The following is a 20,283-nucleotide window of genomic DNA, read 5'->3' as shown; positions in this document are numbered from 1 at the left end:
GCCCAGAACAGCAGAAGACATTTCTTACATCTCTGTGGAGAGTCGTGACGGGTACAGTATGGTTCCAGTTAGTAATAAACAATATTAGTAATACATAGTAATATACAGTATATAGCCTACACTATACTACACTGAATGTATGAATGAATACACTTCAAGTCAAAAGACTGGGCACATTTGACTTTCTTGTAAAGGCTTTTGCAAAATATAATATATGGACAGTTATTAATTTTATGGACAGACAATAAAATATAAAAGAAAATAAGAAATTACCATTCAACATTGTTTGGTCACTACTAGCACATATTTCTTCCATTTGTGCTATTTGACAGCTTTTGGTTATTTTTTTGTTGAAAATGTAATTTGAAATCTGTTTTTCAGGTGTTGGTCATATGTCGGTCACATATTTTCTGGAGCTCGGGCTCTTTCCATTGGAAATGGCTGTGGAATAAAAGGCATTGTTGAGCATGAGTTTCTCCATGCACTGGGATTTTGGCATGAGCAGTCAAGATATGACAGAGATGATTATGTGACCATTAACTATGAAAACATTATTACAGGTTGGACTGTATATTTTTAACTAGTATTATTATTTTGTTTTTAAACTTTGACTTTTAGGGGAAAAAAGTAAAACAGTCCTTTGATTTCTTGATATATACACATACCCTTTGCAGTGTCCATTCCATTATTTAACTAGTTAAATAGTTAACTATTTAAAATAGTTAACTATTTAACTATTTAATAGTTAACTATTTAACTATTGCAGCCATTTCTTATGAAGAACTACGTCAATAATTCCATTAGTCTTTATTTTCAGGTCTTGAGCACAATTTCAATAAATACAGTAAGTACGTGTCCACCACTCAAGACACCCCATATGACTACTACTCCGTGATGCATTATAATAAAAATGCCTTCAGCAACGGTAATGGATCCACAATCATTACCAAGCGTCCTGAGTTCCAAGATGTCATTGGTCAACGCCTGGACATGAGTGAATATGATGTGATTGAACTCAACAAACTCTATAAATGCAGTGAGTATTTCCCACAAAGATTTAATTTGTGGCGTATATATAAAAGATATAATAACACTTATCACAACCACATTTTCCAAAAAAAAACAAAAAAAAAACGTTATGAATAGAAGTTGTAATGAATTGATTTTTGCTTTAAACATGTTTGTCTGTTTGCATTACAGATTCATCCATCTCTTTCCTTGATCACTGTAGATTTGACAATGAATCGTTGTGTCAGATGAACATCTGTTCTGCTGGTGATTATGGCTGGCAGAGAGTGAAGTCAGTGAGTGGCATCAATGTGACTGACCACACATACTTGGGCAAAGAACAAAATGGTGAGATCTGTTACAGTTAGTCTGTGAAAAAGTTTTGGCAGTGTGTCCTTTTTCAAAGAAAGGGTGTAAAATAAATTATATTCTCATTGCCCAACCCATTTTAATCCTGTTTTAATGTCTGCAGGGACGTCTTTCTTCATGCACTTCAGCACTGAGGGGAGAAACAAGGGGGACACAGCCAGAATAGAGAGCAAGACAATGACCCCTAAAAGAGACTGCAAAGTCCAGTGCCTGCAGTTCTACTACTATCACAGCGGCCATGAGTCTGACCAGCTCAACATCTGGATCCGAGAGTACCAGAATGAAGAAGACAGCAGAGGAACTCTCAGACTTATGGATCAAATCACAGGTCTGTCATTTGTTCAAATACTTATAAAACATATAGGCCTGTATATCAAAATGTTTCTTACATTTTTAAAGTTAGAGATTATTTTCTTGCAGGACCCCCTGGTAATTACTGGAAGCTGCATCATGTGCCACTGAATGCAAATAAAACCTTCCAAGTTGTATTTGAAGCCTGTAAAGGAGCTGGAAACTCCAGTGGAGGATTTTCACTGGATGATATAAATATTTCAGAGACTGAGTGTCCTCACACATGGCAGATAAGAGACTTTGAGAAGGTTTTGAACAACAGTGTGTCTGGCACTTGGATGTACAGTCCATTGTATTACTCCAGTGAAGGTTATCGCTTTCAGGCTGCAATATCGTTGTGGGATAATTATCTTTTGATGTATGTTCGTCTGGTATCTGGTGCATATGATGACCAGTTGCAGTGGCCTTGTCCATGGAGACAAATAACTGTCCAGATGCTTGACCAGAATCCACACATACAGAAGCGCATGTCCTCTGAGCAAAGCATCACCACTGACCCTACTTTGGCTTCTTCCCGTGAGATCTTAAATGCGATTTGATTATTTTTCAGATTCTCTTTACTTATTTGAAAATCACATTATTATCTATAGCTTTTATAGGTGTTTTAAAAGCCATTTTTGTGTGTAACAGATGTCAGTTATTACTGGGACAATCCTCGAAATGGTGGAAATCGAGTCATCATCGGCAATGAGTCTGTGTTTGTGGGTACTTGGATTTATTCATATTATGTAATGAAAGAAGATCTCACTAAAAGAGAGTTTATCAAGGGTGGTGACATCATATTTCTCTTCAGCATGCAAGGTAGGTTTTGTGAAGTAACTTCAGAAAACAAGATAAACTTCTGTATTAGGAGCAAACTGAGCATAATTATAATGAAGGCAAGGACTCAGTTGGACAGCTATGATATATTTCAGTTGTGTCCAACTTTCTGAACATTTATATAAATGATGTTTACCAATCCAGATATCTCAGGGCTTCTTCAGAAAGACTCTCTACCATGCCCTAAAGTGACAGTGAAGAACTTCAATGTTACTTCTGGTGCGAGTGCTGAACAGGGAGCATGTGTTCCACGGTAAAAAAAAAAAAAAGGAAAAGGAGTTCAGAGAAATCTGAGAATTTTGCCTGTGATGATTAAATTAAAGTTTTTTTTTTTTTTTTTTTTTTGGTTTACTAGAGTTTTTCCTACACATCAGATGACCTCAACAACAACAACATCAACAGCAGCAGCAACAACAAGAACTACAACCAGAACTACAAAAACTACAACTACACTAGGAACCACTAAGGGGTAAACCATAGTCTCATAATCCCATTTGACCAAACAATTGTGAAAGGTTGTGAATAGTAGATTGTGAATATAGTCATAGGTAATGTGTGCTGTGTAAGGGGAATTTTACAGTAAAAACACCCAAGGACCAGATATGATGAACAAAAACCAGGAGTCAAAGATTCAATCAATCGAAGTCATGTTTACTGAAGAAAATAGTTTGCAGTTTCATCAGCAGAAGTCAGCTTCAACACTCTCGATGGAGTTCGTAGGCCGCTCTGCGTACATGTTCAAAACACCAGTAATTATACTCTAACAGAGGTTGCTAATTACGTCAATACATAGATTAGGAAGATCCGGATTGGTCCAGAACCTAGATGTGAAATATTCAACACACACATAAAGTCACACACAGAGGTCTTATCTATCGTCAAGGTTGCTTAGCCAGGCAAGACTCTTTATCAGTGTGGCTTGATACACGCACACTTAACAGTTAGCCTCTTAGAAAAATAGAACCAAATCAACAGGATTTCACTAATACAAGTCTAAGGGATTCGCATTTGATCAGTTAACAAGAACACATGTCATAGATGTCCCGATCACAGATGTCTTGGTCACAACTGCTCACGTAATCAGGAGGGTCATCCTGACCTCCTGAGGTGTGACCTCGGGTGTCTGAGAAAAGAGAAACTTCAACAAGCACAAATCTCATTCAGAGCACAATTTATTCTAACATCATGTGATTTTCTATTAAGACACCTTTCCAGCCACTACTAATATTAAACAACAAATAATATTAGGAGTTAAACACTGATTTATGAGCTAGATCATCTACTAAAAATGTGTAAGAATTAATAAGGATATTAATTTGTAAAAAGGCCATGATGTCTTTCCCGACTTCCACTCCTTCAGCTGTTAGACACACACTGGAGTATATTTACAATTAAACAGAACTTCAGGTACCTTACTGTTTTTTTAATAGTTTTTCACCTCAGATGACCTCTACAACTAAAACAACAACAGGAGGAACCACTGAGGGGTAAGACATGGTCTCATAGTCTTTTATATTTTTTATAAGGTTTAGAAAATACAACTATTTGAAAATCTGGGAATCTGAGAGTGCAAAAAAATCAAAATATTGAGAAAATCACCTTTAATGTTGTCCAAATGAAGTTGTTAGCAATGCATAATACTAATCAAAAATTAAGTTTTGATATAATTATAGTAGGACATTTACTGAATATCTTTATGGAACATCTTTACTTAATATCCTAATAATTTTTGGCATATAAGAAAAAAGAAAAAAGATAATTTTGACCCATGCAATGTATTTTGGATATTGCTATAAATATACCCATGCTTAAGACTGGTTTTGTGGTCCAGGGTCACAAACAGTTGTGAAAGTTGTTATTAATATATTTTGAATATAGTCATGGGTAAAGTGCACTGTTAGACTTAATACACACTAGAGATATTAAATTACAACACAGCTTTAGGTACCTTACTACTTTTTAAATAGTTATCTCATATTAAAAACATGAAGGACACACTACACTAAAACATTATTATAAACTGATTATTTGTTATTTGACATAACAGAACAATGATATGCAACAAAAATACCAGTCTGATGATATGATGAAGAGGTGTTTCACATCAGAACTGTAAATAGAGCTGGTACTGATACACATTTCCCAGTTCAATATGATTCCAACTCATAAATTTGATTTGATAATGATTCAAACCATATTTGCTTTATTTATGAAATGGTTTTAAGAAATTTAGGATATCCCCAAACATATTTAAGTCTGTCTCTGATAGATTCATTAGTTGAATTAGCAAAGGGCTTGTGTCTTGGCAAAACAGTAACTTGTCTTTTTGAATGATTCATTAACAGGACTGCCTCAAAACAGTCATTTGTTTGTCAGTCAGACTACATCAGTTGCAGTTTATGTTTTTGAGTCACTGAAAGAACTGGTTATACATTGTGCACATTATAGATGGACATCATCAAAATATATCAGATGTTTTCCCCTATTGCAGTAATAATGTTAATCGTCACATTTGTACTTCTTTTCTTTTAGTGAATGTGTGGACATATTTTGCAATTCCAGTGCCAAGACAGCTTCCTCTCTGATCATCTTGGTGGTTTGCTTTCTTTTGGTATTGAGTTAATCATCAGAATATTTTCAGCCCTATATGTCTGACTACACAAGAGCAATGTATGTGATCATTAAATGTGTATTGTTAATTAAAGGAGCTGCACAGATTATATTTATACTCATTAATCTAAAATCAATGTTAATCTTGGTGTTAATCGTAGTGCTTACCAATTTATTGTCAAGCTCATTCATAATGTATGATTTACATTCTTAACAGAGGTTAACAGAGGTTTTTTTCAATCTGATAAAACACTACATAAATGCTATTTGTTTAAAAATACTAATATAACCTTGAAATGTTAAAATGATTATTAAAGGAGATTATGCACTCATGTTTGGCCTGCAAATGCAAGATTTTGGTGGCATCTAGTGGCAAATGATGGAGCTTCCACTATAAACAAAAGAACAGACATTTATTTTAGATGTTTAAAAGAAGTGAGGAAATTGTTTTGATCATCTGTATAATGACAAGCACCATTTGAGGAGCTGAAAATGAAAACATTCCCATTAACTGTGGCTTAAGTTTTCTGTCAAGATGTGATTGGTTTAATGCCACAAGACACAATATAGACACATCTTGAAACAATAAATGAAGGCATGACATATCTAGTGTACTGAAAAAAATATAATTATGTAAAAGTACCATTATATTCCAAAAATGTAGTGTGAGTAGAGTAAAAAGTACTTGAGTAAGAGTTAAAAAAATAGCTTATTTTTCATAAGTACTCATGAATATTAAGTAGTAAGTACTGAGCTGTGGATTCTTAAAGGGATAGTTCACCCAAAAATTAAGATTCTGTCTTTACTCACCCTTATGTTGTTCCAAACCCATAAGACCCATAAGTTCATCCTCTTGATATTTTTGATGAAATCTGAGAGCTCTCTGACCCTTCATAGACAGCAAGGGTATTACCATGGTTAAGGTACAAAAATCCAGTAAGGACAACATTAAAATGGTCCATGGGACATCAGTGGTTCAACCATAATTTTAGGAAGCTTCGACTTCTTACACACAAAGAAAACCTATAAAAATGTACCTGGAGGCACTTTTTTGTGAGACACGAAATGAGTCATTCTACCAAACGGGTGCCATTTGGGTCTGCAACGTTTGATGAGATGCTTAAGGCACAAAAAATGTCCTATAGTGTGTTTTCAAAGCTTAAAGTTATTAATTCAAGTGTTCTTGTTAACATGATATATGACAAAACACTATTCTTAAAAAATAACATACTTTTTTGTAATCATTTTCCATTAGTACATACCCAATTTCACATGTCCATGTTGACCAACATGATATTTTCATCTAAAATATCACCAAATAAGTTATAGATTTTTTTCAAACTTTTATTATTTTCAGCAATTTATGTGTCCCTGTTTACATAAGATATATTTATTCAAATTAAATTCAATTAAACATTATTTTTTGTAAATATTTTATGATTTGTGTGTGTCCCTCATTTTAACTTACCACCCCATCACACTAACTTGTTTTATCTATAATTAATGTACTGTTGCTTTAAATGACATCACAAAGAGGTAGTGACATAATTTGAGCCTTACAGACACCAAGAACAAAAGCAAGGAAATACTGACATTTTTTACATTGTTTATTTGATGTTTTTTTATGTTAGACAGGGTCCGTCAAGCTTAACCCAACCACCCCGTCACGCAAAGTAGATAGGGAAAACAGTTTTTTATTCATTCTTTTACATTATTAATGTAAAGAAAATAAAATTTTAGATTGAATGCATGCATGCTAGATGAGAAACTTGACCACATGGGAGATCTGTGGCCATTTTGGGATGAAATTTACCACCCCATCACATTTTTTTATTATGACGGGGCGGTAATGGACGTGATGGTATGGTTCTGCTTCCTGTTTGAATGAGAAGATGTGTGAAACTATTCTAATATAGGATTCTAATATAGGTAGGGTGACCGTGTCTTTTTTGATTAGTGCACAGTAATGCTTCAAGTCAAATGAACACATGCCCTTGTGAAATGTATGCACAAAATTTCAGACCAGCAGTTCATATAGAGAAACACTTTGTCCATACCACCCCGTCACATCGCCTACCACCCCATGACAGGGTCATTTTGTAAAAAGTTTATATAAATAAAATGAAATGTTACTTGATTTAATGTTGTATATGATATACTTATTGTATGGACTAATTAAATAAATTCCGCTTTATTTGTATTTTTTGAGTGAATTTGTTTTTTCACTACAAACAGTGAGGCCATTGAAATGTCAAAAATTTTTAAGCTTTTTTTTTTTATTAAATTACAGACTCTCTATTGATTGCAAAAAAGAGACAATTCATTATTAGGAAAACATGAAATTGTAAAAATATATTTCATGTTTTACTACTCTAATGGCATACATATCGTCTGTAACGGGGTGGTACAAGAAAGGTGCCCTTGCCTGAAGAAAAAGGATAATATTAATAAGGAGTTTGTGCCTGAGGTGGGAAATTTTTTTTTTTTTTTTTTTTTTTTTTTTTTTTTTTTGGAGGGTTAACATGTCTTTCAAGTTGTAGTCTTTTTTATAGAAAGTTTGCTCTTAATGATTTTTTTGAAAATTGCAAAGTGGAAATGGCACCGTTTCGTAGAATGACTCAAATACATACCAAAAAGTACATTTCACTGCAGTCACTAGAGGCAGTAAAACTCCGACACCTTTTATTCCTTTTCACTCAAAGTGTGATTTAGTATGAGTTGTTACTGCCACATTTTCGTTTCTATTCATTTTCTGTATTATTATTACCGTTGAGTGCCACCAGGGGGCGCTGTAGCATTGGAGTGAGCTTTGTATGCAGAGTAGAGGTTAATTTCATCAGAAGAAGCGATCTCACAAGAAAAAAGAAAGATGCATGACTAAAGCGTGGTCACTAAGCTAAGTCTAAGAGAAATAAGATAAACAAAAAGAAGAAGACTAAAACTAATTCCTCTACTCAGCCAACGAGGTTTTGTTTTGTATGTTGTATTTGTCAAAATAGTTTTATCTGGCAAATTTCTTTCTTTAAGCTAATTATTGTTTGTTCTGTGCTTTTAGTTTTCACAGTGTGTTTATGATCCTGACCAAGCTGGATTCAATAAATCCATCAGTTGAGAAAGCCACTTGTGTCTGTTGGTACCTGGAGGAATTACAGTGAAAACTGTAATTGGTCAATGGAGCAGCAGTCTTGCCATAGCGTGATCGGCACGTGCACAGAACACACGATTTGAAGACCAACACTTTAAGATAAGGTCATAAGAAGTGCGGATACTCATAAGTTAAGGGTTTGTCTAAACAAGGAAAACAAAACACAAGTTTAAAGTTGACTAATCAAACAGTGATTGAAAGTAACATTTTGCTATTCCTAGTTTTTGTTCATAAAGCCGCAGTGTAAGTTCTAAAGCACCTTTAATTATCAGTACATTTGTTTTTGTATTGGGCTATTTGTAACAGTTTAAATGTGAATAACTCTTATTTGAATACGTTTTTTTGGGGTATATTTAAGTTGAAAGAGTAATTTAAGTTACATTCATATTACTGATTCAGTGTTACATTTTTTATTTTATTCTGCCTTTATATTTCAACTGCCTACAGTATAGGGGTGTCTTTTAGTTTACGTAAACGTTTTGACGTTTAGTGACAAGTGACAAGACGTTAAAATGACTGATCCAAATGCACCACTAATTAGTACAGACCCTCAGAGGCAGTCTGAAGAAACCCAATGTACTGATCTTAGTGAACAGCAAGAATCAGTACAACTTAGAAGAAGTCAGAGAGTGAAAACACTCACAGAAAAGAGAAGAGAAATGCAGTATGAGAGGGTTAAAGGACTCCAGCAAAGATTTAACTACAACTATGAAAAGTGGAGAACACGTGCGAAAGCATCCAAGCTACCCCTCTCTCAAACAGGACCCTTGAATAAAGACATACTTGAAGATATTATTGGTGATGTTAGAGGTCTTTGTGCAGATGTCACAAAAGTTTATGAAGAGTTACACAAGCTAACCCCACCGGATCAGGAGACACGTCGCAGAGTAGATCTGTGTATGGAGATCTCAGGTTTCCTCGTGAATAAAGCAACCAGCTGATTGGATGGAAAAGAAGAACAAGATTGGCCGGAAGCAGGCTCCCTCTTTCAAACTGTAAGCAGTAAGTCAAGCTTCTTCAACACCACTAAGAACTCATCCGAGCATTCACATAGATCCTCTGTAAAACATCAAGAAGCTGCAGCAGAAGCAGCAGCGAGTCAAGCTGTTCTTAAAATATTAGAAGAACAAGAAATGGAACAGCAAGAGATAGAAAGACTAGAAGCTGAAGTCAGGAAAAAAGCAGTAGAACAAGAAACATTGATTAGACAAAAGCGCTTAGAAAGAGAGGCAGAAGAAATTAGACTAAGAATGCAGAGAGAAGCAGATGAAGCAAAGTTTAAGGCTCAACAAGAAGAAGAGTATGCAGCTCTGCAGAGAACACTTGATGAAAAGAAAAGAAAAGAAAGGTACTGCACCTGGAAAAGGTCAAAGATCTTAAGGCAGCACAAGCAAGGATGCAGGTTTATGACCAAATGAGTATAGCAGAAGCACAAAAGATCGATGTAACAAAGATTAACACATACATTAAAGACGGTGAACATGTAAGCTTCCCATCTCTGCTTGAACAAGTCTTACCCCAAGCTGCAGCCACTCCTATAAGTGATGGTACATCAGATCTTGTTAAAGTGCTAGCAAGTGCACTAAGTGCTAGTCGTATCCCTGTTCCAGAACCTACTGTGTTTTCTGGGGATCCCTTAAGTTACAGTGACTGGAAACTGTCATTTCAAACACTGATAGACCAAAAAAATATCCCGAATAAGGAGAAAATATTCTACCTTCGAAGATATGTGAGTGGACCAGCTAAGAGAGCGGTTGAAGGATACTTCCTGCTTGGAACTGAATCCGCATATGCTGCTGCATGGAAGATTCTGGATGAAAGATTTGGAAATCCATTCACAATCGCAAAAGCTTTTAGAGACAAACTGCATGCATGGCCCAAAATGACCTCAAGGGACAGTTTCGAACTAAGAGACTTTGCAGATTTCTTGCGCAGTTGTGAAGCTGCAACCGCTCACATCAAGTCGTTGGAGATCTTGAATGACTGCAGTGAGAACCGAAAGATTCTTTCCAAACTTCCAGACTGGATTGCTGCTAGTTGGAACTGCAAGGTTATTGAAATCGAAGAACAAACAAATCGGTTTCCCACTTTCAGCCAGTTTGTTGGGTTTCTAACGAGGGAAGCCAAGATTGCCTGTAATCCCGTTACATCCTTACAGTCACTAAAACAATGTGAGCCTAACAAATCAGACAAACCAAAACTTACAAAACAGAAATAAATTGTAGTTAAAACACTGATGACGACTTCACAAGAAAAGATACAACTGGTATGTGTATTCTGTAAGAAACCCAAGCACAGTTTAAACAAATGCAGAAGTTTTCTGGAAAAGGCTGTGTCAGACAGAGTCAGCTTTATTAAGTCAGAAAGGCTATGTTTTGGTTGTCTCAATCCAGGCCATCATTCGAAGAGTTGTACCAACCGCAATATTTGTGAAAGGTGCAGTAAAGGGCATCCTACCTGTCTTCATGAAGATAGAGTTAAGGACAAAGAAGAACAAAGGCAACCGCTAGCTAAGCCAAATCCAAGTAACGAAAGGTCAAGTCAAAGTAACCGAGCTCAAGAACAAGTTATAGCCAGTCAAGAAAATAACACACAAACAGCTGCAATCATTCCTGTGTGGCCTTACTGGATTCGCAAAGTGATACAGCCTTTGTTCTCAGTGAAGTTGCAAAGTTGCTAGAGACAAACCAAGAGCCTGTTAAACTAGAACTGTCTACTATGTCTTCCCAGACTACAGTTGTTCAGTCGGACAGACTTCAAGATCTTCAAGTTCGTGGCCTTAACTCAAGCAAAAGAATCACTTTACCTCCTACATACACATGAGAATTCATTCCAGCCAACAAAGCTCACATTCCAACTAATGAGACAGCTAAAGCTTGGCCACATTTGGAACACCTTCAACCAGAAATCGCACCTTTGCAAGATTGTGAGGTAGGATTGTTGATCGGATACAACTGCTCACAAGCTCTTCTCCTGAGAGAGATTGTGTCAGGCAAGGAAGGCGAGCCATACGCTCAGCGCACCGATCTTGGTTGGAGTATAGTTGGACAAACCACTCCCTGCCTGAACTATGGAGATGCGATTGGAATTAGTCATCGCATTATTATCAAGAAGGTCATCCCAGAGCTCAAGCCCTCTCTAAAGCTTCAGAACAAAGTCCACTATGTCAATAGGACAACAGTAAAGGACATCACCCCTTTGGACATTATCAAAGCACTTGAAGGAGACTTCTCTGAAAGAGCCATTGATGGCAACCCTGTGTCACAAGAAGATTTAAAGTTTCTCACAAAACTCAAAGAAAACATCACACAGAATGAGAGCGGCCACTATGAGATGCCACTACCGTTTCGTGACAAAGGACCCACATTACCAGACAATAGAATATGTGCAATGCATTGCCTAAAGTGTCTGGAAAGGAGATTAAAGAAAGACAAATCATACTACAATGATTACACAAACTTCATGGATGACATCATCTCAAGAGGAGATGCTGAAAGAGTCCCTGACGAAGAGTTAAATAACACTCCTGCATGGTATATCCCACATCATGGGGTCTATCACCCACACAAACCCGGAAGGATCAGAGTAGTATTTGATGCCTCGGCCAGGTACCAGGACACTTCTCTCAACGACCATCTCTTAACCGGTCCTGACCTGACAAACGTATTGGTTGGTGTTCTTTGTTGTTTCCGCAGAAATTCTGTCGCATTCGTGTGTGATATAGAGCGGATGTTTCACCAGTTCCATGTCGCAAAGGAAGACCAGGATTATTTAAGGTTTCTTTGGTGGGAGAAGGGAGAGTTAGAAGTTTCACCATCAGTTTACCGTATGAAGGTCCATCTTTTTGGAGCAGCGTCTTCTCCAGGCTGTGCCAACTTTGGCCTAAAACACCTTGTGGCCCAAGGACAAGGTCAATTCCAAGAAAATGCCATACATTTCATACAGAGAAACTTTTATGTTGATGATGGCTTGGCAAGCGTTCCAACTGAAAGTGAAGCCATTCAGCTCATCAAAGACTCAAGAGAGCTCTGTTCCAAAGGAAAGTTGAGACTCCACAAAATTGTGTGTAATAGTGAGAGAGTTATGTCCACTATTCCAGAACAAGAGTGTGCCACAGTGAAAGACCTTGACATGTCTCTAAGTTTACTACGCATTGAAACGGCTCTCGGAGTTGAATGGTGCGTCACTTCAGACACTTTCAAATTCAGAGTTCAAGTCAAGTTGAACCCCCTTACAAGAAGAGGTGTACTTTCTACTGTCGCCTCCGTTTACGATCCCCTGGGGTTTATTGCACCGTTCGTCCTCTTGGGAAAGCAGATTCTCCAGCAAATGTGCAAGGATAAGGTTGAGTGGGACCACGAGCTTCCAGAGCACTTAAAACCCCAGTGGGAATCCTGGATTAAAGACCTTCCAAGTTTAGCCAACATGCAGATTCAAAGATGTTTCATTCCTACAGATTTTGGTCAGGTTAAAAGCTACGAGCTTCATCACTTCACAGACGCCAGTTTCAATGGATATGATGCTTGTACTTACCTGTGAATCATTAACCAATCAGATCAAGTCCATTGTTGCTTGGTAATGGCCAAGTCAAGAGTCACACCTACTAGTGTCACAACTATCCCTCGACTCAAACTCTCAGCAGCAGTTGTTGCAGTTAGAGTCAGTGATCTACTCAGGGCAGAGCTTGAAATCCCAGACATTGCAGAGTTTTTCTGGACAGATTCCACCGTTGTTCTCGGCTACATAAATAATGATGCCAAAAGGTTTCTAGTATTCGTAGCGAATCGCATACAAAGGATCAAGTCAAGCACAAGGCCAGAATAATGGGCGTATGTCGCATCAGAGCAGAACCCTGCAGACTATGTGTCTCGAGGCTTAACCGCAGAACAACTGAAGTCCTCTGAATGGTTTGAGGGGCCAGCATTTCTCTGGGAGAAGATCAGGGAAAATGATCCAGAACTTCGTAAAGCTTCTGTGTATACCATCAATGCAAAGGAAGAGCAAACTATTTTCTGCAGATTTTAGAAGTTCTCAGAATGGTCCAGATTGATAAGAGCACTTGCAATCTTGAGAAGAAAGGCCAGGGAACACAAGGGTGATATACAAAGGACCAATGAAAGTACAACTTTGGAAGAGAGAAAACAAACTGAACTGTTTGTCATCAAACTTGTCCAAGAGAAAGCTTTCGCAGAAGAGATAAAGAGTCTAAAATCAAAGAAAACAGTTTCCAAGACCACAGATCATAAACTGTACAAACTAAGTCCGTTTCTGGACGAAGAAGGAATCCTCAGAGTGGGTGGATGTTTGGGTCAAGCTGTGCTACACCAGCATGTGAAACATCCAGCCATACTTCCCAAGGACAGTCATATTTCAACTTTGCTGATCAGACATTTTCACTCGAAGGTTTAACATCAAGGTCGTGGAATGACGATGAATGAGTTGCGTGCAAACGGTTGGTGGATTCTTGGAAGCAGCCGTGCAGTTTCATCATACATCTTCAAATGCGTCAGATGTCGCAAATACAGAAGGAAAACAGAGAATCAAAGTATGGGAGATTTGCCAGTAGACCGAACAGAGCCTTCCCCGCCTTTCACTTATGTCGGAATGGATTGCTTTGGACCAATATACGTCAAAGATGGACCAAAGGAGCTCAAGAGATATGGACTCATACTAACCTGCCTATGTTCACGAGCCATACATATTGAAGTAGTAGACGACCTGAGTACAGACGCATTCCTAAATGCTTTGAGAGCATTTATCACAATAAGAGGAAATGTGTGTCAGCTGAGATGTGACAGAGGAACCAATTTCATTGGTGCCCAGAAAGAACTCGCAGATCTCATGAAAGAAATGAATCAGGAGAAAGTAAAAGCACTTGGATGTGAATTTCTCATGATTCCCCCTTCAGCAAGCCATATGGGTGGAGTATGGGAAAGACAGATCAGGACCATCCATAGTGTTCTTTCAGCCATCCTTGACCAGTCAGCAAAGAGACTCGACAGTACATCCTTGAGAACCTTGTTGTACGAGGTCATGGCGATTGTCAACAGTAGACCACTTTCCATCGAGCATTTAAGTGATCCAACAGGTCCTGAGCCATTAACGCCCAACCACATTCTCACTATGAAGTCAACCATTGTTCAACCTCCTCCAGGAGAGTTTATGAAAGAAGATTTGTGTCTTCAAAAAAGATGGAGAAGAGTACAATATTTAGCCAATGAGTTTTGGATCCGTTGGAGGAAAGAATATTTGCTCAACTTGCAACCAAGACAGAAGTGGAATGTGCACAGAAGGAATCTGAAGATAAATGATGTAGTGCTTCTACAAGATGACATGGAACCACGTAATGAATGGAAGCTAGCCAAAGTCACTGATGTCTATCCAGGAACTGATAACAAAGTAAGAAAGGTTCGACTTTTGGTTAGTGAAAGGACATATGACAAACACAGTAAACTTGTGACTAAAACAGTCTCATTAGAACGACCTATTCATAAAGTTATTGCCAGAAGCAGACTAAGGGTTTGTGTTTATTTTCATGTTCGGTTTGTCAGTCTGAATGTACGTCATAGAAATCCCACAGCAAGAGTTGTGAGATTGGTGGGAGTGTTACTGCCACATTTTCGTTTCTATTCATTTTCTGTATTATTATTACCGTTGAGTGCCACCAGGGGGCGCTGTAGCATTGGAGTGAGCTTTGTATGCAGAGTAGAGGTTAATTTCCTCAGAAGAAGCGATCTCACAAGAAAAAAGAAAGATGCATGACTAAAGTGTGGTCACTAAGCTAAGTCTAAGAGAAATAAGATAAACAAAAAGAAGAAGACTAAAACTAATTCCTCTACTCAGCCAACGAGGTATTGTTTTGTATGTTGTATTTGTCAAAATAGTTTTATCTGGCAAATTTCTTTCTTTAAGCTAATTATTGTTTGTTCTGTGCTTTTAGTTTTCACGGTGTGTTTATGATCCTGACCAAGCTGGGGGGTGTTCCATAAAACAAGTTTACCAAATAAGCTAGGCTTATTTCAGTTAGTCTGACTTTTTGTCACTTGATTTGCCTCAAAATAAGTCAGACTAACTGAAATAAGCCTGACTTATTTGGTAAACTTGTTTTATGGAACACCCCCCTGGATTCAATAAATCCATCAGTTGAGAAAGCCACTTGTGTCTGTTGGTACCTGGAGGAATTACATGAGTTTTGATAAAGCGTAATTTTCGCACAATTACTTGAAGAATATTATATAATGACTATATTGTAATAACAATTTTAATATGCTGGGAGATTTGAAAACTGATGCTTTTGAATGTTAGCATGACATATCCAGCTTCATATCTATAGGGTTTCATAGACTGAAGGTTTGTTTGGTAGCTCACACAGTTTGGAGATGTACTTGAGAGGTGAAGAGCTCTGGTTCAAATCCAGTATAACTATGGTTCGACAAGAGTTCAAATCTACACACAAGGAAAATGCTTTTTTATATCGGTTTTGCCGATATTACACTATTGGGTAGGTCTGGTGTAGGGCATATTTCCAAAATACGATAAAGCATTGAATTTTAGCAACAGTCCCTGGATGTTTGAACTCTGAATCGCCGCAATACGTACCTGAAGCAACCTAATAAACACAGCAATACGTATACCTATACCTATATCAACGTATAAAATGTGTGCCAGGTTTCACGTATTAAACCTGTGTTTTAGCACCATTCATGTATGATTTGAATAAATATAATCATACGCTAAATATGTTGTTATTATATTATTCTGTTTTATAATGGAATACAAGGTGCAAATAGTAAATTACAGCATTTACACCTTTTGTAAAGAGCCTTAAGGTTGCATTTGAAAGTGCCATAACATTTTCATATTTTTGTATCTAACCCCATGATGACTCAGTGTTGTTTCCTTGTAGATTTTGTAATTTGCCTAAAATAAAAAACCCAGATGCCATAAGCAGACATTTTTTATATATTTAAACCAATAGTACACATTTAAATGCAAATTTACATTTACATAATTTACATACTAATTTTTGTCTATTTATATTTACATATGTGTATTTTCTTATTCTCATCTTATTTTTTATTGTCTCTGTGTTGTTGTTGTCTCTGTGTACTGGAAGCTAATGACACTGAAACTAATTCCATGTATGCACAAGCATACTTGGCAATAAAGCTCTTTCTGATTCTGATTCTAAAATATCAGCTAAAAAGGTATATCCTGTTTGTACCACAGTTGGAGTCTTCAAACTAGCTTCAGAACAGAAGTTAAGATCATGTTTGAGATTATGTTTACTAGCTAAGCTTATCTGTATTTGTGAAATACCACCATGCCTTTACTTTCCAATGGCAACTAGTTTGCAGTTATAAGAAACTCTCAACATGAATTCTGATTCTGGTTTGCTCGAAAGTATGCATTCAAACCATTGCATCTGATTTGCTCACTGCCTTATTAGGCGGCTGCATATATGAAAAAAAAACAACACCTAACCCTAAAAAAATTCTAACAAAAGGTTTCCTTAGCTGTTTTTTGTAGGATTAGGTGTCCTTAATAACATACTAAAAGTTTACCAAAGTTTGACCACAAGAAAGGTGTCATTTTCAAGATGGCGTCCAAGATGGGCAGAAAACCCTAAATATCCTAACTCCTTCATTATTTGACCTAGCCAAGTAATCTTGGTGTCTAACCCCATGTTTTCTGGGTCTATGAATCCACTGGACTCGTCTAAATTGCACTGATATGATTACATACTTATGTAATACATAATGTTGTGAGATTACTGTAAGTTTTTATCTTTGTTTGGGGTGAGCCAGGGATGTAAACAATTTAGCCTATGTCATCTAACTCCTACTCAGTATATGTTTTTGGACACATACAGGTTTTTTTTTTTTTTGCTAAAACAGACTTGACATTCAATGTGAAAGTTATTGTACCCCAAAGTTCCTTAAATTGGAGTTGTATAATTTTGATTATAAACAACGCTGAATTAGCCCGAACAGAGGCCTGTGTGTGAACCCTCTAAAATGGTCACTCATTTCAAATTGCTTTAATATATAATTGTACTTGTAATCACTTACAGGTGCATCTCAATAAATTAGAATGTTGTGGAAAAGTTCATTTATTTCAGTAATTCAACTTAAATTGTGAAACTTGTGTATTAAATAAATTCATTGCACACAGACTGAAGTAGTTTGAGTCTTTGGTTCTTTTAATTGTGATGATTTGGCTTACATTTAACAAAAACCCACCAATTCACTATCTCAACAAATTAGAATACTTCATAAGACCAATAAAAAAAAAAACCTTTTTAGTGAATTGTTGGCCTTCTTGAAAGTATGTTCATTTACTGTATATGTACTCAATACTTGGTAGGGGCTTCTTTTGCTTTAATTGTTGCCTCAATTCAGTGTGGCATGGAGGTGATCAGTCTGTGGTATGGAAGCCCAGGTTTCTTTGACAGTGGTCTTCAGCTGATCTGCATTTTTTGGTCTCTTGTTTCTCATTTTCCTCTTGACAATACCCCATAGATTCTCTATGGGGTTCAGGTCTGGTGAGTTTGCTGGCCAGTCAAGCACACCAACACCATGGTCATTTAACCAACTTTTGGTGCTTTTGACAGTGTGGGCTGGTGCCAAATCCTGCTGGAAAATGAAATCAGCATCTTTAAAAAGCTGGTCAGCAGAAGGAAGCATGAAGTGCTCTAAAATTTCTTGGTAAACGGGTGCAGTGACTTGGTTTTCAAAAAAAATCACAGTGGACCAACACCAGCAGATGACAATGCACCCCAAATCATCACAGACTGTGGAAACTTAACACTGGACTTCAAGCAACTTGGGCTATGAGCTTCTCCACCCTTCCACCGGACTCCAGGACCTTGTTCTCATCCGAAAAGAGGACTTTGGACCACTGGGCAACAGTCCATTTCTTCTTCTCCTTAGCCCAGGTATGATGCCTCTGACAATGTCTGTGGTTGAGGAGTGGCTTAACAAGAGGAATATGACAACTGTAGCCAAATTCCTTGACACGTCTTGATGCCTTGACCCCAGCCTCAGTCCATTCCTTGTGAAGTTCACCCAAATTCTTGAATTGATTTTGCTTGACAAGCCTCTCAAGGCTGCGGTTCTCTCGGTTGGTTGTGCATCTTTTTCTTCCACACGTTTTCCTTCCACTCAACTTTCTGTTAACATGCTTGGATACAGCACTCTGTGAACAGCCAGCTTCTTTGGCAATGAATGTTTGTGGCTTACCCTCCTTGTGAAGGGTGTCAATGATTGTCTTCTGGACAACTGTCAGATCAGCAGTCTTCCCCATGATTTTGTAGCTTAGTGAACCAAACTGAGAGAGCATTTTGAAGACTCAACCTTTGCAGGTGTTTTGAGTTGATTAGCTGATTGGCAAATCACCATATTCTAATTTGTTGAGTTAGTGAATTGGTGGGTTTTTGTTAAATGTGAGCCAAATCATCACAATTAAAAGAACTAAAGACTTAAACTACCTCTGTCTGTGTGCATTGAATTTATTTAAAGGGGTCATCGGACGCAAAACTAACTTTTACATGTTGTTTGAACATTAATGTGTGTTGGCAGTTTGTGTACACAACCACCCAGTGGTAAAAATCCACCCAGTGGAATTTTTTTAATCTTTAAAAGTAATATCCCCTTTTTAAAATCAGGTCATTCTCAGCTTCACCAAGCTGAAACAATCCGAATACGATTGCCATTGTGTCGAGGTGCAGAGGAAGACTCTAATTGAGCGATTGAGATGTTCTGTTGTTGGATGTAATAATGAACATAGCAGTAGTCATTTGCTCCCGACATCTGAGCTGCTTAAGAGGTAGAGGACAATGTTACTTTCGTTTTAAAAAGGAAATCACCAATCCCGATCTTCACATGCATCTCTGTTCGTGTGAATCTTAATAATGTGCTTGTTGGCAAGTTTCGCCGTTAAACACGGCTAAATGCAGCTAAACGTGGCTAAATGCGGCTAAAGTAAACATTACAGCTCATAATCCCTCAGCAGAGAGGGGCGGGGCGAGCAGAGCTCATTTGCATTTAAAGAGCCCATGCGATAAAATGAGCTGATATTTTGCAGAGCTGATTTTGACAAGGTAAAAGGGTGTTTTTTACACTACTATTGAGAATTTTTAACCAAAGTATATTACAGAATTTTCATTAAGACCCTAAATAATCATATAAACTTGTGGAAAATGGGCATCCGATGACCCCTTTATTACACGAGTTTTACAATTTGAGTTGAATTACTGAAATAAATGAACTTTTCCACGACATTTTAATTTATTGAGATGCACCTGTATCTATCATGCATATATGCTAATTAAAATATTACATGGCCAAAACATGTATCAGGCACCAGTATTCCTGGTCTAGGAGGAATATAAAGGAGTAATGGTCATTTTAAGGACCTGACGGCCGCCATTTTGAAAATGGGGCGTTTCTTGGAGTCAAACTTTGGTAAACTTTTAGTATGTTTTTAAGTACATCTGATACTACTGTAAACCACTGAGAAACCTTTTGTTAAAATTTTTTTTTGGGTCAAGCCATATTTGCAGCTGACTATATCAGGCAATGCATTTACAGGGAGTGTTTGTACACAAAGGTAATTCGCAAAACTGATTTCTGACAGACTTGTAAGGCAACATAACAGTTCAATGAGCTACAAAAATCTACATGTATACACAACTGACCACAACTGACTTTCAGACACCATTTTTATTTTTTAGTTCAAATGTTCCAAGACTGTGTCAGTAATACCTGTCATCTGTTACAAATAAATATGGCTGTTAAAAGAATAATCAGATCTATCACATGCTGAACTCAGATGAATAACCCAAAACTCGAACAAACTTTGCCAGATCCAAAACCGCACTTGTAAATCCAGTCAGCTCCGAAACCATGAGTCACCACACAGATGCAAAGAAGAAGCATGCCATACTTCTTTTTCTATATTATAGATACATATACATATAC

General features: G+C 37.3%; 2 protein-coding genes across 2 annotated transcripts in view; both read left to right on the top strand.

The window, feature by feature from the left end:
* The window catches only part of LOC141343209 (meprin A subunit beta-like), a 20,882-nt gene extending 17,869 nt beyond the window's left edge, over positions 1 to 3,013 (top strand). Inside the window, exons 6-12 of the mRNA XM_073847810.1 lie at positions 818 to 1,036; positions 1,201 to 1,356; positions 1,481 to 1,705; positions 1,798 to 2,244; positions 2,359 to 2,529; positions 2,692 to 2,792; positions 2,903 to 3,013. Coding sequence (XP_073703911.1) covers positions 818 to 1,036; positions 1,201 to 1,356; positions 1,481 to 1,705; positions 1,798 to 2,244; positions 2,359 to 2,529; positions 2,692 to 2,792; positions 2,903 to 3,013 — 1,430 coding nt within the window. The remainder of the gene's footprint in view (positions 1 to 817; positions 1,037 to 1,200; positions 1,357 to 1,480; positions 1,706 to 1,797; positions 2,245 to 2,358; positions 2,530 to 2,691; positions 2,793 to 2,902) is intronic.
* Positions 3,014 to 13,732: 10,719 nt separating this feature from the next.
* Positions 13,733 to 20,283, top strand: part of LOC141343208 (meprin A subunit beta-like) — a 10,902-nt gene continuing 4,351 nt past the window's right edge. The window contains exon 1 of the mRNA XM_073847809.1: positions 13,733 to 14,750. Coding sequence (XP_073703910.1) covers positions 13,733 to 14,750 — 1,018 coding nt within the window. The remainder of the gene's footprint in view (positions 14,751 to 20,283) is intronic.

The sequence above is a fragment of the Garra rufa genome, chromosome 9 (genome assembly GCF_049309525.1).
Source record: "Garra rufa chromosome 9, GarRuf1.0, whole genome shotgun sequence".
Lineage (NCBI taxonomy): Eukaryota > Metazoa > Chordata > Actinopteri > Cypriniformes > Cyprinidae > Garra > Garra rufa.
The sequence above is the reverse complement of the archived record's forward strand: the minus strand, read 5'-3'. Positions and strand labels throughout refer to the sequence as shown.